This window comes from Caloenas nicobarica, chromosome 9 (assembly GCF_036013445.1).
Source record: "Caloenas nicobarica isolate bCalNic1 chromosome 9, bCalNic1.hap1, whole genome shotgun sequence".
Classification (NCBI taxonomy): Eukaryota; Metazoa; Chordata; class Aves; order Columbiformes; family Columbidae; genus Caloenas; species Caloenas nicobarica.
The window spans coordinates 16,230,147-16,244,071 of NC_088253.1; the positions used below are offsets into that span (position 1 = coordinate 16,230,147).

The window sequence follows — 13,925 nt, forward strand, 5'->3', positions numbered from 1 at the left end:
ATTATTTCCCTCATCTCTGCAGTGGTCACAACTCCTCCTGCTTTCCTCTGCCAAGACAGCAGTGAGACAGGATACAGCCACCCCTTCCCCCCCAAGAAACATGTCCTTGGGGACAGGGAGCCGGAGCACCAGGGCTCCAGGAGGGACCACGCATGGTCTCCTGGCTGCTGCAGCCACTGGCGGGGACAGGAGGTGGCCACCCCCGACCAGGGAGAACAAGGCGCGCTGTGTTCCCAGCAAGGCCATCGCCGCTGCTGTGGGAGCTGCTGAAAGGCAGCTCTGTCTGTGGTCAGGAGGGGCTGCTTTTGCTGCCCCTTCCCCCAAAATGGGAGCCCCAGGGCAGGGGCCGCTGTGGGAACACACCGGCCCCTTTTCCACATGCCCCAGCCTGTCACCCAGCCCCTGTGGGCACCAGGCGTGGCGGCACCCCCAGGCAATACCCCCATTACCACAAAATCTGCCAAACCTGGCACAGGGCAGCCCGCCTGGCTCCTGCCCCCATCCCGCGGCACAAAGGACGACACCACGGCTCTCCACACACCCGACCCATTTAATAAACGTACAAGGCGGCCGTGCTCGCTGCCCTGCCCACGGGACCTCGCGTCCGCGGCGCTTTTCCCCGTGGTGGCGGCAGAGTCTGGGCTGAGCTGAGCCCATCGGGGGAGTTGCAAAATTGGCATCTCCCCCCTTCATGTGATCTTTAGGCACCACATCCCTGTATTCCCACAGTTCAACAGGAAACATGGCCCTCTCTTTCCCTCACACTTCCCCGCCATTGCAGGTGCCAACAGCTGAGACCTGCCAGCTTGTAGCACTTGTGAGCAGCCCCCAACCTGCTCACCACCCCATGCGGCACAGGCACAGCGCAGGAGGAGGGGACCCTGCTGGGACCCTTTGGCAGAGGCAGGTGCAACATGATGGGTGGCAACTTGAGGGTCACAGCTAGGGAAGGGGGACAGCTGCCAGGGAGCAGGCAGGACCTGGATACCCTCCAGCCCCCCCCAGGACCATCCCCCAGTTCCAGCCCTGCTGCTCTGGAGGGGCTGTGGGGGGGGCATCCCCCTTTTCTGAGACGGGAGCCACCAAGCAACAACGGGGCAAGAGGGGCCAAGGTGGTGGGCAGGGGAAGGGGAGGTCAGGTCCATTGTTAGCACCATGGTGGTGGGGGCAGTTTGGGGAGGGGGCCGGGGTCAGACCCACTCCTGCAAGGAGCGCTTGCAGTACAGGAGCATTCGGGGTGCGCCCTTCCTCTGCGTCTGGACGATGACGTAGATGAGGCCGAGGATGCAGAGCAGCAGCACCAGCAGCACCAGCACCATGACGACACTCATGGTGCGCGTGTACTCGTCAATCTCCACCACCACGTCCACGTCCCCGCCTGGCTGGCGGCCACCCTCACCATAATCCTCCTCGTCTTCTTCCTCCTCCTCCTCTTCCTCCTCCTCTCCTTCGGTCCGCCCACCCTCGTTGGGGTTGAAGGGAGGTTGGTCCCCATCAGGCCAGTGGGGATGGGGGTCAGGGACCAGCTCTGTGTGGCAGCCCATGAAGTCCCGTAGGATGGATTTGGGGTAACCTGGCTCTGTCTTCAGCCGCTCATTGTCGAATTTCCAGTACTTTGTGCCTCTGTAGAAGTAGGTGGAGGCTGGGTGGGAGAAGATGTAGGTGAGGCATAAGTGGGCAGGCACAGGGCACTCATTAACCTGGGCACCCCTGCAAGTGCTCAAGACAGCATGTTTTACTCCGGGACTAGAGAAAAACTTCACAAAGGGCTTCAGCGCTGACTCCTGACCACCCTCTCAGCCTCCAACCCATGTGGCCAGGCCACCAGAGGGGTGACCCCATCCCCCCTGGTCCCCCCCACCACCCAGCTCTCTTCTTCTCCTCTACTTACAGGCATCCGGGCTGAGGAAGGCACCCTTGGGCGAGGGAGGGATGCCCACCCAGACAGAGATGGGCTTTGGGTACCCAGGGTCCACCGAGCGGGTCTCTTCATTAAAGCGCCAGTATCTGGAGGAGGAAGGTGGTGAGCAGGTGAAGAGCACGGGGGTCTCCACCACCCGCCATGCCCAACCCTGCCAGGGACCAGGAGATAGCAGAGTAGAGATGAGGACCCCAGAGCCACTCACCTATCCCCACGGAAGAAGAAGGTGTGCCCCGTGGGTTCCCACCAGACAGCCGTGTCGATGCTGTCGTAGGGGATGCCCTGCCCGTAGGTGACCAGGGGCTGCGGGTACCCAGGCTCCAAGTTGGCTTCTCGGAAGAGCCAGTACCGGTCACCTGGAGGAGGAGGAGGAGACGGAGAAGGGGGGTGAGGCAGCAATGCCCAGCCGCTGCAGCAGCTGCACAGGTGGATATGGATCTGGGTATGACACCTGCAGCTGCCCCGTCCCTTTGGGATCAGGCAGTGGCTCTGGCTGGGGAGGTGGATCAGGATGGGATGAAGCCAACCAGCGCTCAGCAGCTTAGTGGGGCACTGGGGTCCCCCTTGCACCTTGGGCCTCCCAACCAGCTTCTCTGCTCACCTTTAAAGAAGACGAACCTCCCGTCATGCCTCTCGTAGGCGGCATTGATGTCTCCGGGGAGGCCCCGCCAGAAGTGCCCGATGGGCATGGGGTAGTTGTCCAGCACCCGGTTGTGACGGACCCTCCAGAACCACCGGCCCTGACGGGAAATGGAGTGTTGACAGAGGATGGGGGAGACACAGGGACACCGCCCCAGTGCCAGACACCTCGCTGTGGGGGTCTTCCCACCCAGGGACCCACCAGACCCACAGGGAAGGAGCAGGACGGGTCCCAGCAGGTACCTTGAACACAAACATCTCCCCACGCAGCACCGCCACCGTGTCAAAGTTCCCGTCACAGATGTCAGGGCCATATTGGTCAGGTCGGTCTGGGCTGCCAGGTTTGGGAGGCCGATCTGGCTTCCCTGGGGGGCGTGGTTTAGGGGGTCTCTGGTCTGGCCTGCCAGGTCTCCAGGGTGTTACGGTGGGCAAAGGCTTGGTGGGCTGAGGGTGTCCATCTGCAGTACCTGGATTGAGCAGGGAACAGAAGGGATGGGGTGATGCCGACCAGCGGCAGACATGCCTCAGTTTCCACATGCACATGCCCAGCATCCCACCTCTGGGCTGATCCCCAACCCAGCTCCTCACCGTACAGCTGCTGGATGCCCTTGAGGTCATCCTCAGGCAGCTGGAAGTTCTCCGTGTCCATCCACTGGTAGAAGGGGGCCATGATAGCGCTGGGGTTGCTGGAGTGCTCCAAGCCCAGCGAGTGCCCCAGCTCGTGCACGGCCACCAAGAAAAGGTTGTTCCCTGCAAGGAAAGGCACCATCAGCAAGACGGGGTGGAGAACACGACACATGGGGTGGGTCCTTGACCCCAACACCCTGCAATGAGGGTGCTCCAGCGGGAGCTGCCTGCGTCCCCCATGACGGAGCTGCTATCCCAGCCACACCTGCCCACATCAGCGCATCTCCCTGCCCTAAGCCCCAGGGGCCCAGCAGGCTCCTTGGCCCTCAACTCACCAGACACATCCGCGTTCTCCAGCGTCCAGGGCTCATCTGAGTCAAAATGCGTGTCGCCCCCCATGCCAGGACCAGGAAAATAGGCATGAGCCAAAAATCCCCCAACACCGTCGAAGGGGGAGCTGTCTCCGTGGAAGCCAGAGGCGAAGAGCACCATGATGTCAGCCTCCTTCTTCCGCTTCTGCCGGATGTCCTCATAGGGCACCTCCCGGAAAACCAGCGGCGTGGCTCCCTCCCACACCCGGAAAGCTCGGCGGACGGCCTCGTACGAGTGGTACCGACCCAGTTTCTCCGTGTAGTTTTGGATACTGTGGGTACAGAGCTCACTGGGGATGGCCCGGGACAGCACCCACTCTCTGAGGGGGTCCATGGCTCACCACGGACTGCGGGGTGGGGGAAAGCCCCAGAGATGTTGGGTACCTGAAGGTAAGATGGCTCTGGTTCCAGCGCCGCCCCGTCAGTGCGTACCGCTTCCGTCGCATGTTGGACTTCATCCGCGCCCCAATCTGGTCCGGGACCCCGCAGCGGGGACGTTTCATCCACCTGCCAGGAAGGCATCGAGCCAGGGCTCAGCCCACCGCAGCCAAGGTCCCCGAGGGATCACAGCAGCTGCGGATGGTGAGGGAGGTGTCCTGGCTGCAGGGGTCAAGCCCCCAAAGGGGAGATGCAGCTCCCGTGGGAGACAGCGCCCACATTTCCAGGTGCAGGCAGAGCTCTGGGGCTGGCAGCAAAGCCAAAGAGCCCAGGAGCAAGAGGACAAGGAGAAACTCACGCCTTGGTCTCCTCGTCCAGGATGCCGGTGACAGTGATGCCGTAAAACTTCTGCATCTCGGCGAGGGCCGCAGAGAAGGTCTCTGCCGAGCGCATGGTGGACAGCTGCCGGCTGGTTTGCGGCAGGTAGCCATAGAGCCGCAGCCATGCCTGTGCCGGGGAGAGCGGAGCATGAGGCCGCGGGCAGGGAATTGCCTGACAGGGGGCACCTGGAGCTCCCCGGGGAGCTCCTCGAGACCCCCAGCCCACCACCAAGTGCCACCCCAGCCCTATCCCCCCTTGCAGGGCATCCCTGCCAGCCGCCCGGGGCAAGCGCCGCACCCAGGCAGGCAGGGCAGGCAGCGCAGGCAAGCCGGAGCACGCGGGCAGCAGCTGGGAGGCAGGAACAGAGCCCCAGCCCTGCCCCACAAGTTGTGGGGGATCCTCCGACACCGGGGGCACCCTCACTCCGGGGAGCAGGCAGCTGGTGGGGGGACAGCCTGTCTGCAGGCTGCCTGTCCCCCATCCTCCTCCGGAGGTGTCCCCCGGGAGCTGCAGATGGACGGACACGGGGCCAGGCCCCAGCAATCCCCCCCCTGCCCAGGACCCCCACCCCGGCCTCCACCCACAAAGGGGCTTCTGTCCTGCGGGGTCGGCAGCCCGCCCGGGGCCCCACAGAGGCAGCGGGCAGGAGGGGGTGCTGGGGCGCGCCGGGTCTCTTCCTTCCTGCACCAGCCGCCGCCTCCTCTTGTCTTTTTTAATTACTTCTAATTTTTATTTGTCTTGTTATTATTACTTTTAATTTTTGTATTTTATCTTTTCCTTTTTATTTCTAGTTTCTTTTAATTTTTTTCTTTTCATTTTAAAAACTTATTTCCTTTTTTAAAGTCCCTTTTAATTTTTTCCATTTTCTAATTTTTTTCACTTTCGAATTTTTAAAGAATGAATGTTTTGATTTTGAAGAATTGTTAATCCATCTTTCTTCTTTTTTTTTTTTTTTTTTTACCCATTCCCCCCACCCCCCTACCCCCCAGGCAGGGTGGCACAGCAGAGACTTTATCAAAGGCCCTTTCACCCCCTCCCCTGCCGCGGCCTCGCGTGGGCACAAAGCGCTTCCTCTCCCCCGCCGGCTGCTGCCCGTCGCCCCCAGGGCGATGGGACCCCCGTTCCCCGCCTGCACCTGCGGCCTCAGGACAGGCAGAGCCGGCGGCCGCAGGTGCAGGCAGGGTGCAGGCAGGGTGTCCCGGGGAACCCCCCCGCCCCGCTCACCTCCGCGTTGATCTCCTCGCCCGCCGCCGCCCCCACCAGCAGCACCAGGAGCACCAGCAACGGCGGGGGGCGCCCACCCGCCCGGCAGGGGGCGCCGCCACCTCCTGCCATACCGGGCCGCGCCGCGCCCCCTCCCCGCCCCGGTTCGCGGCTGCCCCGGGCCGGGCCGAGCGCGGCGGTGTCGGAGCTACGCCGCCCTCATGGCCCGGGGCCGGGCCGCCGCCAGAGGCTGCGCACGGTGCATGGGCGGTGCTGCCAGGCGCGGCCTGTCGCCTCCCGGCGCGCCTTTGTGTGCAGGCTCAGGCCGGCGGCGCACGGCACATGGGCGGCCGCCGCGGCTCGGTGCCCCTGCCCTGCCCTGCCCGCCGGGAGCGGCGACGCGGACGGACGCGGGCGCGGCGGCAGTGGCGCGGCTCGGCGCGGAGAGGGCGGGGCGGGGCCGCGGAAGGGGGCGTGGCCGCGGCGTCGAGGGGCGGGGCCGCGGGAAGGGGGCGGGGCCGCGGCGCCGAGGGGCGGAGTCGCGGCCCCCCCAGCCCGACACCTGCTGACACGCGTGTCCGCGGGCAGAGCCACCGCCCGCCACAGACAGAACGGGCCCTGCCCGCGCCGGGCACCCCCTGCCCGCCACACCTGCCCGCCCACACCCGCCCTTCCGGGCTGCGCCAGCAGCTGCCCATCCCCGGACTTTGTCCCCATGGCCCTGCTGCTGAGCCTGGCTCTCTCCCCCGAAACCGGGAGCCGGGTCTCTGACACCCGCCAGAGTCACCAAACAGGGCAATGAGCCAAACCGGGCCCCGCCAGGGCAGGAGCAGGACAATCCTTGAGCATTAACCTGGCACTGCTGGACTGGGACCACAGTGAAACCAGTTGTACCAGTGCCACTTTCACTGGAAGTCCCCAAGGGCTAAATATATCTATCTCTGTTTGTTTTTCCTTCCCCAAAAGAAAACTCGGGGTATAATCACATTTCTTATCACAGAGATTCCCATCCCAGAAACTAACCACCTACAGACTTAACAGAAATGTGTTAACAATTTTGGAAACCAGCGACCGTACGGGTGCTGGCAGACGTCACGACCTGTGCTGAGATGCTCCCATGGCCACGAAGCCCCCAAGCTCTCTCGTGTGCAGCACCAAGCTCACCGGCATGCCCTCATCCAAAGTCTGCAGGAGCCGGGCATGTCGGAAAGGGAACAGATGAAATATACCATAGAAACATTTTTATGACATGAGGAGACAGACTTTTACTGCTCAGAAGTCCTGGAGTCTTTCATCAGACAGACATGGAATAAAAGATTCAGGGCAGCACGTCGGCATCCTGCTCCGAATACCTGAGAGGCTACAGCTGACCTTCCAGCAGGAACAAAAGGATTAAAAAAGAGCTTCTCCCAAGGGACAAGGTCCAGCCTGCCACCCGCAGAGTCATCACAGCACCGGGGTTGCTGTTCCCACGGGGGAAAAACCCGGAGCCTGGACAGAAGCTGCCACCCCTTGACTCAGCGGTGGGTACAGCCCTCCCAGCTCAGGGAAAAGCTGACACTGCCCTCTCTTGGGCTGTCCCCCACACGGCAGCAAGCTTCTCAGGAGAAGCAGCCCACCAAAAACGTCCTGGGCTTACGGTATGCACAATCTTAAACCAAAGCTCTTCTTTCAGACTCATCCTTGAGGACAGAAGCACAAGGGGTTTCCAACTTGTCGCCTCTAGATTATCTTTCGCTGCTTGGCAAAAGGATCAGATGCTGGTATTTCCCTATGGAGGCAGCAGCAGCGTGAGAGGGACACAGGACACGACCCAGGAACTTGTCCTGGCTCACAGGAGGGAGATGCTCTGGCATGACAGTCCAGCTCCATGTCCTCGCCTCTTGCTACTCAAAGCGTGCTCAGAGCCTCCTGACAAACAGGCAATGCTACTTCCAGCTGTGCGAGACACTCTCCCTTTAGTAACAGCTTCCCACGCTACCTTCTTCCTCTTTCCCATAAGGCATCTATGGCTTTTATAGTTTTTTTGTCTTTTTTTAAAAAAAATCAGCAAAAACAGCGACTGTGGGATGGCTGGAACCACCAGTGCTGACTGCAGCACATACAGCAGCAAGGATGAAATCTGCTACAGACACATATTTTTTCAGCCAGCAACTGAAACTTGGAAGTAGCCCAACTTGAGGCCACAAACACGGCAGAGATGCTGAGCAAGCGAGAAGAGCATGGAAGGTGCGTGACAGCCCACATCGCTCAGAGCTGCGCTGAAGAACGGTCCTTGGTTGAACATCAGGATCTTCGAGGCTCTGAAGTGCACAGCCCTACCAGCCCCTACCTCAAGGGGAAGGAGAAGTATTTGTTCCCTGACTTGCAGCGAATTTGCTCCCATTGGACACGCAGCAGGAGCGCTGAGTCCTCAAACCTGTCCACGATGTCCTGGAAAACAGATGCAGGAGTCAACACATGGAGGGTGGATCTGCCAGAGGATGGAGTCAGCAGCTCCATCCCTGAACCAAGTCAGAGACGAGGCCATTTGTGGCTAGAAGCCTCTGACTTCCCTCTGGAGGGTGATTTAACTCATGCTCCCCCAAAAGCATCTTTTCTTTCAACCCAGCAAAGTTTGTCTTGCTCAGGGAATTTCCCACTCTCCACCCTCAGCAGGCAGATGTGGCTGGACACTAGCTCTGCTCTTCCCCTGCTCTCCCCACTGCGTGAGAACGCACCTGGAGCTCCCGCAGACACTGCCCTTCCAGCCTGCCAGACATGTCCCCAACACACCAGGCCAAGCTGATATGGAACGACGGGTCCTGAAGGCAAAACAGGGATCAGATTGTGAGGGCTAAAGGAGGCTTTGCTCAATGTATGGAGCCACAGTGGGAGATCTGGTGTGATGCTGCCCTGCCTGGGATGGCAGACAGCTCTGCAGTCATGAGCAGGAAGATCCCGAAGCTGGGAGGGCCCCCTCTGCCAGCTCAATAGTTGCAGAGGTGACATGGACAGTGCTGGAGGCGCGACACATCCTGAGCTGCACACCCCAGCCTTTTTGGACACCAGGGGGCAAGGCTGCCTGGTTCCCAGCCTCCCTGGGGTTAACTCTGCAGAAGATTTTCCAACTGCACAAAGAAACTCTCATGGACAGTCATGGAGCAGGTAGGTGGGTCACTTCTGAACAACACAAAAGAGCCCCCTGCTCAGCTCTGGAGACAATCAGGTTTTGGCCATTCAAAATCCAAAACCTGTCCCCAGAGCTAGTACCAAGCAAGGAGCCTGGACTGATGCCTTTCAGTCCCACAATGCTCACCCTAAGCCCGTTCTATCCTAGCACAACTCTGCTTCCATGCACAATGGGGCAGTGACCGTGATGTGCAGTCTGGCCCTTCGCCCCGGAAACCCGATGCTCAAGAGGCCACCAGATAGTTAACATCCTTAGTCTCCTGCACAGGACACAATACAAAAGTCATACACTTGATCTAGTCCCATTTTCAGCAAGATCGTGTTCAGGGTATTAAGTATGAACATCACCGACCAACCCAGAGGAGACCATTTCAGTCTAAGCTCCCCACTCCTGTTTATTTGGGGTGAACAATTTGGGGTGAACATTTCATGGACCTCTCACAGGGAACCAGCCGGCATGCCTGGATCAGCAGAGAAGTGGGAAACCCCTCACCTTGTAGAAGGTGGGAAGGTCAAATTCCTCCAGAACTCTGTCCACCTCGGAGACCAGCTCCAGCAGCTGGAAATGCCCAGCAGAGACCTCCAAGCCAATAAAGGTCCTAAAGAAAGACAAGGAGAGACAGCAAGCACCCTTTCATGCTGCAGAAGGCACAACCGTCAGCATACTTAGCCCTGCATTCCTACCAGGCAAATGTCCCACCCCCTCACAAAAGATAATTTGAGGAATGCTAGGTTTAAGCATTCAAGGACGCTGACTGTATTCTGAAGAAAAACAGAAACAAAGATATGGCAGCAGAGAGAAGCAAGACTGGCTGATATATCATGTAGATTTAGTAGATTAACTCGGCAGCTTTTGGGACATGAAAACTCATTTTCCAGGAGAAGGATGCACTCGATGGGTATTCTGGCAGAGCACCGTGCGTGCGGGAGCCGCACTCAAAATGCAGAAGTTGCCAGAGGGGTTTTACAGAAGGTGAGGAAGTGGGAAGGGGAAGTACCAAGCTGGAGAGATGTGACAAAGAGGTACCTCCTCAAGGACTGTCTGGATGATGCTTTCTAGACTCCAGGAGGGGAGGGGAAGACCAAGTCTCACCCAGGATCTGCTTTGTCCTGTGCAGGACTATCATGGGCTGCTATTCCCACAAGATTCAGCAACTTTTCACAATTTTAATCACCTTTGCTTTGACATTTAAACTACTTAATTGCATTGAATTGAAATCAGGCTTCTGAGCTGACATCCAGAATAAGCACCGTTTAAGCTATTTCCCTCCAGCTCTTGGAAGACCTGCACTAAAATTTCAGGACTGGCACTGCTGCCAAAACAGGTGGCCCCTGGCTCTGCTTGCCCCAGGCTGCTCATGCTGGCACAAGGGTTTGCGAAACTGCAGAACAAAACAGATGGGAGATGGCAGTAAACGTGGCTGCCTCCTTTAGCTGCTGTGAAACTGTAGCATGAGTCTAACCCCTGCAGAAAGGCCTGCCTCAGGTCACATTGTGAACAGATCTCTTCAGATGATTGAAATCCTGCAGCCTGAGTTTCACCCACCACTAACGAGACCAATGGTTTGCAGAGAATCAGTGCTGAAGCTAAAAATTTGTGCAAGTGGCTGGGGAAAGGTGTGAAGCCACTGGAGACAAGGCGATTGCATACTGCCCTGCCATATGGCTCAGTCTGATCACCCTGGGACAGGTAGGGTGATGCTTCCCATCCACCCAGCACCTTGCCCAGACTTCTCCCCAGGCAGGCAGGCTGCCCCGCTGCTTGCTCACCTAGTTTTGTTCTGGTTGGTGTAAACCTTCACTTGGTCAGCCACGCAGAAGAACCTGAAATAAGAAAGATCCTATTTCAGCTAGTGGGGAAAACAAAACAAAACACGAACAAAAAGCAACAGAAGATGGGGAGAAGAAAGGGCTTCTACTGAGCTGTGGAAAGATAAAGGCAAATGTGTGCCACAACTGGAACAAATCAGCACAACCAGAATCTTTCTGGGCTTAAATTAATTGATTCCCCTGCGGTTTCCAGCCCTCCAAAACCTGGACAGCAACAGAAGCCCCGAAGCAGCTGATGCTCAGCAGATGCCTGAGCCCAATGTAGGCAATGAAACCACCTCTTCTTTACAGGATGACACAGCTCCGGCCTTGTCCTTGAAAGCCGAGACCTGACTTGTCTGGTGCCGGGTCTTGAGCCAGAGAGGAAAACTCTCCAGGGCTTTACTGGTGCAGCACCAGCTCCCAGAGATGGCTCAGGGTGCGGACGCTGGTGAAACACCGACCCCGAGGGAGCAGCTCGGGGCTCCGCCGTCCGTACCTGTGGAAGGCGGCCAGGCGTTCCCTGAGACAGCGGACAAAGGGGTCGATCCAGTGGTACCGCAGCACCACGCACTGCGAGAGGCTGAGGTGGAACTGCTCCATGGCAGCCAGTGAGGAGACGTAGGTGCGGGCGCGGGACAGCAGCAGCTCCAGCAGCTCCAGGAATTCCTCCTGCACTGTATCTGCGGGGCAGCACGGTCAGAACCGGGTCCCTTCCCCGGAGCATCGGCCAAGGATCCGCACCGCGGACGGGCGGGCCCCCCACGACTCCCGTCCCCGCCGTGCACCAGCCTCGCCCGGCTGGGCTCCGTCCCGCCCTCTCCTCCCGGTGCCGTCCCGGGCCGCCGTTACCTACATGGCAGGTAGACGTGGGTGGCCCAGCTGCCCCGCTCGTGGGGGAAACCGCGGACGCGGCCGCCGTGCCGGGAGCTGTCGTCACTAACGGCCTCCTCCGGATCCGGATCGCCCGGCAGGCCGGCGGGGACGGGCAGGCGGGGGCGGCCGGGGCTACGGGGGAAGAAAACGGAGGAGTAGGAGGAATCCCGGCCGCGTGCTGCCCGCCCGGCCCCGCGCGTTCCGCCAGCTCCGCGCGAAGGCCCCGTCCCGCCGCACGCACCCGGCCCGAGGAGGCTCCTGCGCGCCGCCGCCCCCGCGCCCTCCTTCCTCCTCCTCGTCCTCCTCCTCCGAGCTGCTGTAACCCACCAGCGCGGCCCTCATGGCCGTCCCGGCCTCCCCGGCGCCCGCCGGGCCTTTCCGGGACGGCGCCCTCCCCTCGGCCCCCCGGCGGCGCCGGTGTCGGCGGGCGGCAGCGGGGGGCGCTGTTGTCAGCGCGGCCCGGCAGGGGGCAGCCGCCGCGGCCCGCCCCGCCTCCTCCTCCTCCGCCGCCGCCGCCGCGGCCGGCCCGGCCCGCTCCGCTCCCGCCCGCACCCCGCGGCCGCCGCCCGCCCGCCGCCGGCACCGGCGCCCCCTTCCCTTCCTCCCGGCTCCCGCCCCCACGCCAGCGTGGGGCTCGGGCGGAGCGCGCAGGCCGCGGCCCCGCCAGCGGCGAGCGGGCTGACAGGGGCCTCCCGCCGCAGGTGAGGGGCCCGGCCGCCGCCGCCGCCCTTTGTGTGGGCCTCGGCGGGGCAGGGGCGGCCGCCGCCGGGCAGGGAACCCCCACCCCACCGCGGGGCCTCCCGGCGCGGCGGCAGCAGCGGTGAAGGCCTCGGGGCGCCGCCGCCGCGTTTGTCCGCAGGCCCGCGGGGCCGGACGAGCCCGTCCCATGGGGAGAGGCGAGCGGCGGGCCGGGCCTCGCCGCGGGCTGCGGCGGCGGCGGCTGCTCTCCCCGCTCCCCGGCCGCCCCCGCGCCCCGCGGCCCCGCCGCGCCTCTCCCTGAGGCGGCCTCGGCCCGGCTGCGGGAGGCCCGGACGGCGGCAGGCAGGAGGCGGACCGGACCATGCCGGAGCGGGCCGTGCCGGGAGCCGCTTCCCCAGTTTGAAAGTACCTCTGCTTTCCCGGCTTCTCTCCTTAAATGGTTGTCGCTTCCCACCTCCCACGGAGGGATGAGTTAGGCTTGGAGCTGGCGCCGACTTGGGTACCCGTGCAGAGCCCTCGGTAAACTAAGGTTGGTATTTCTTATTCTTCCCGAGCTTCCACTCCCCGTTAGGCCAGATGGCCGAGGATGCCGTTGCCGTTGGGTTGCTCCTGCTATGGGTAACGTTGGCTGCAGGGGAAGTTGGCAGCTGGGCTGTGCTCAAGTTTTCTATCCCGTCGAGTTCAGGTGCTAGGTGTCGTAACTGTGAGCCCTCGCTTCATGTCGACAGTCAAGGTGAGCTACTTAGGAGAAAGAGGAGATCCTGTATTCTGGCAGGGCTGTGATGGGGCCTTTGGGCATTTTACTGCCCAGAATTGTGCTGGCGGACAAAGTAATGCAGCATCCCTGTAGGCAGAAGCGCAGTCCAGCCCTGCCCAAGCTGTGGGGCATGATCCAGTCTCAGCTGAGCGCTGGGGGAGGTGGGGATGCTGAGAAGTGACCTTCTCTGATGCTTCTTATCACTTAGTTTTAAATACAACAAACACCTTCCTGGAAGGCCAAGGTTTTACTTACCCTGGGTGACGGCAGGCAGTTTAATGCCGAAATGAGTGTGCTCTTGCAGGGTTAGGGACTCATGGCCCAAGAGCATTAGTTGCTGCGTCTCGCCAAGGCCTGGAATCTTCCTCTCTCTTGAGGTGTGTTGGCACTGCCTCTGTCTGCTGCTCACTGGTGGGCTTTCTCTAAATTGAAATCAGGTTTCACTGGACTTCTCTAGAAAGACTGGAACTTTTCACTGAGCAGAACCCCTGTGATGCTCTATAGTAAGGCCAGACAGAACCTCTGGTGTCGGTTGTTGGGCTCCAATGTACTTTTATTCCATGGTTTGGTAAGAGGTTCAGCCGAGCCATTGCTTTAATGCTTCTTTTATCTTCACACAGAGTGCTGTGCACAATGCTTGTGGGTTCTGTGTTTTGTCTGCAGATAGGATAACGTTGAAGACAAACGAGCTGCAGGAAGAGCAGAACTGCTTTACAGGGGTGTTTCAGCTAGGGTAGGATCACGTTGGGATCTGCCTTGATATCTGTGAAATCTAACCCGGGAGCTTCTTGATTGCACAGCGTTTGGCGTACCTCAGCCCATGCAGAGATGTTCTCAGTCAGTGCCCCGAGCGGGTCTGAGGGATGCAGCAACTGACAGCGTACGGGGTAATGGCTGAGCTGACCGGGACATGGGTGGTTGTGCTGCCTCTGGTGAGAGCACGCTGCTCAAAGGTGTACCTGGCTGTGGCTGGGCAGAGCCCAATTCTTTCTGGGCTGAGCACGCCTTGTCCCAGGCCCTTCACACAGGAGCAAGGAGGCTCTGGTTCTGGTTAGCTCCCCCACATTGGCTTCCTGGCAGTTTTGCAGGGTTG

At 60.5% G+C, this 13,925-nt stretch overlaps 3 protein-coding genes across 5 annotated transcripts in view; 1 reads left to right on the forward strand and 2 right to left on the reverse strand.

Annotated features, from left to right (window-relative positions):
• Positions 1-530: 530 nt before the first annotated feature.
• On the reverse strand, positions 531-5,975 carry MMP15 (matrix metallopeptidase 15). The gene is made up of 10 exons (XM_065640695.1): positions 5,542-5,975; positions 4,295-4,443; positions 3,943-4,065; positions 3,523-3,830; positions 3,149-3,310; positions 2,804-3,027; positions 2,523-2,661; positions 2,127-2,277; positions 1,892-2,007; positions 531-1,642 (listed from the first exon to the last, which is right to left on the reverse strand). Exons 1-10 carry the CDS (start codon positions 5,650-5,652, stop codon positions 1,191-1,193), a joined length of 1,935 nt encoding a protein of 644 aa, XP_065496767.1. The 5' UTR covers positions 5,653-5,975; the 3' UTR covers positions 531-1,190.
• A 784-nt stretch (positions 5,976-6,759) lies between these two features.
• Positions 6,760-11,798, reverse strand: USB1 (U6 snRNA biogenesis phosphodiesterase 1). Its single transcript, XM_065640696.1, has 7 exons — positions 11,618-11,798; positions 11,357-11,508; positions 11,000-11,183; positions 10,462-10,515; positions 9,185-9,290; positions 8,241-8,324; positions 6,760-7,953 (listed from the first exon to the last, which is right to left on the reverse strand). The coding sequence occupies exons 1-7, from the start codon at positions 11,716-11,718 to the stop codon at positions 7,849-7,851; spliced, it is 786 nt and encodes a 261-aa protein (XP_065496768.1). The 5' UTR covers positions 11,719-11,798; the 3' UTR covers positions 6,760-7,848.
• Positions 11,799-11,933: 135 nt separating this feature from the next.
• The window catches only part of LOC135991973 (cyclic nucleotide-gated channel beta-1-like), a 41,123-nt gene continuing 39,131 nt past the window's right edge, over positions 11,934-13,925 (forward strand). For all 3 annotated transcript variants that reach the window (XM_065640862.1, XM_065640864.1, XM_065640865.1), the window contains exon 1: positions 11,934-12,604. The gene's annotated coding sequence lies outside the window, so the exon portion shown is untranslated. The remainder of the gene's footprint in view (positions 12,605-13,925) is intronic.

Excerpts from the sequence above, each read along its gene's own strand:
- MMP15 (XM_065640695.1), bottom strand. The coding sequence starts at position 5,652 with ATGGCAGGAGGTGGCGGCGCCCCCTGCCGGGCGGGTGGGCGCCCCCCG. Across the intron at positions 3,311-3,522 it reads GGAGAACGCGGATGTGTCTG|GGAACAACCTTTTCTTGGTG; the intron begins GTGAGTTGAGGG and ends CTTTCCTTGCAG. Across the intron at positions 3,028-3,148 it reads GGGCATCCAGCAGCTGTACG|GTACTGCAGATGGACACCCT; the intron begins GTGAGGAGCTGG and ends TGCTCAATCCAG.
- USB1 (XM_065640696.1), bottom strand. The coding sequence starts at position 11,718 with ATGAGGGCCGCGCTGGTGGGTTACAGCAGCTCGGAGGAGGAGGACGAG. Across the intron at positions 11,509-11,617 it reads CAGGAGCCTCCTCGGGCCGG|CCCCGGCCGCCCCCGCCTGC; the intron begins GTGCGTGCGGCG and ends CTTCCCCCGTAG. Across the intron at positions 10,516-10,999 it reads CGCCTGGCCGCCTTCCACAG|GTTCTTCTGCGTGGCTGACC; the intron begins GTACGGACGGCG and ends TTCTTATTTCAG.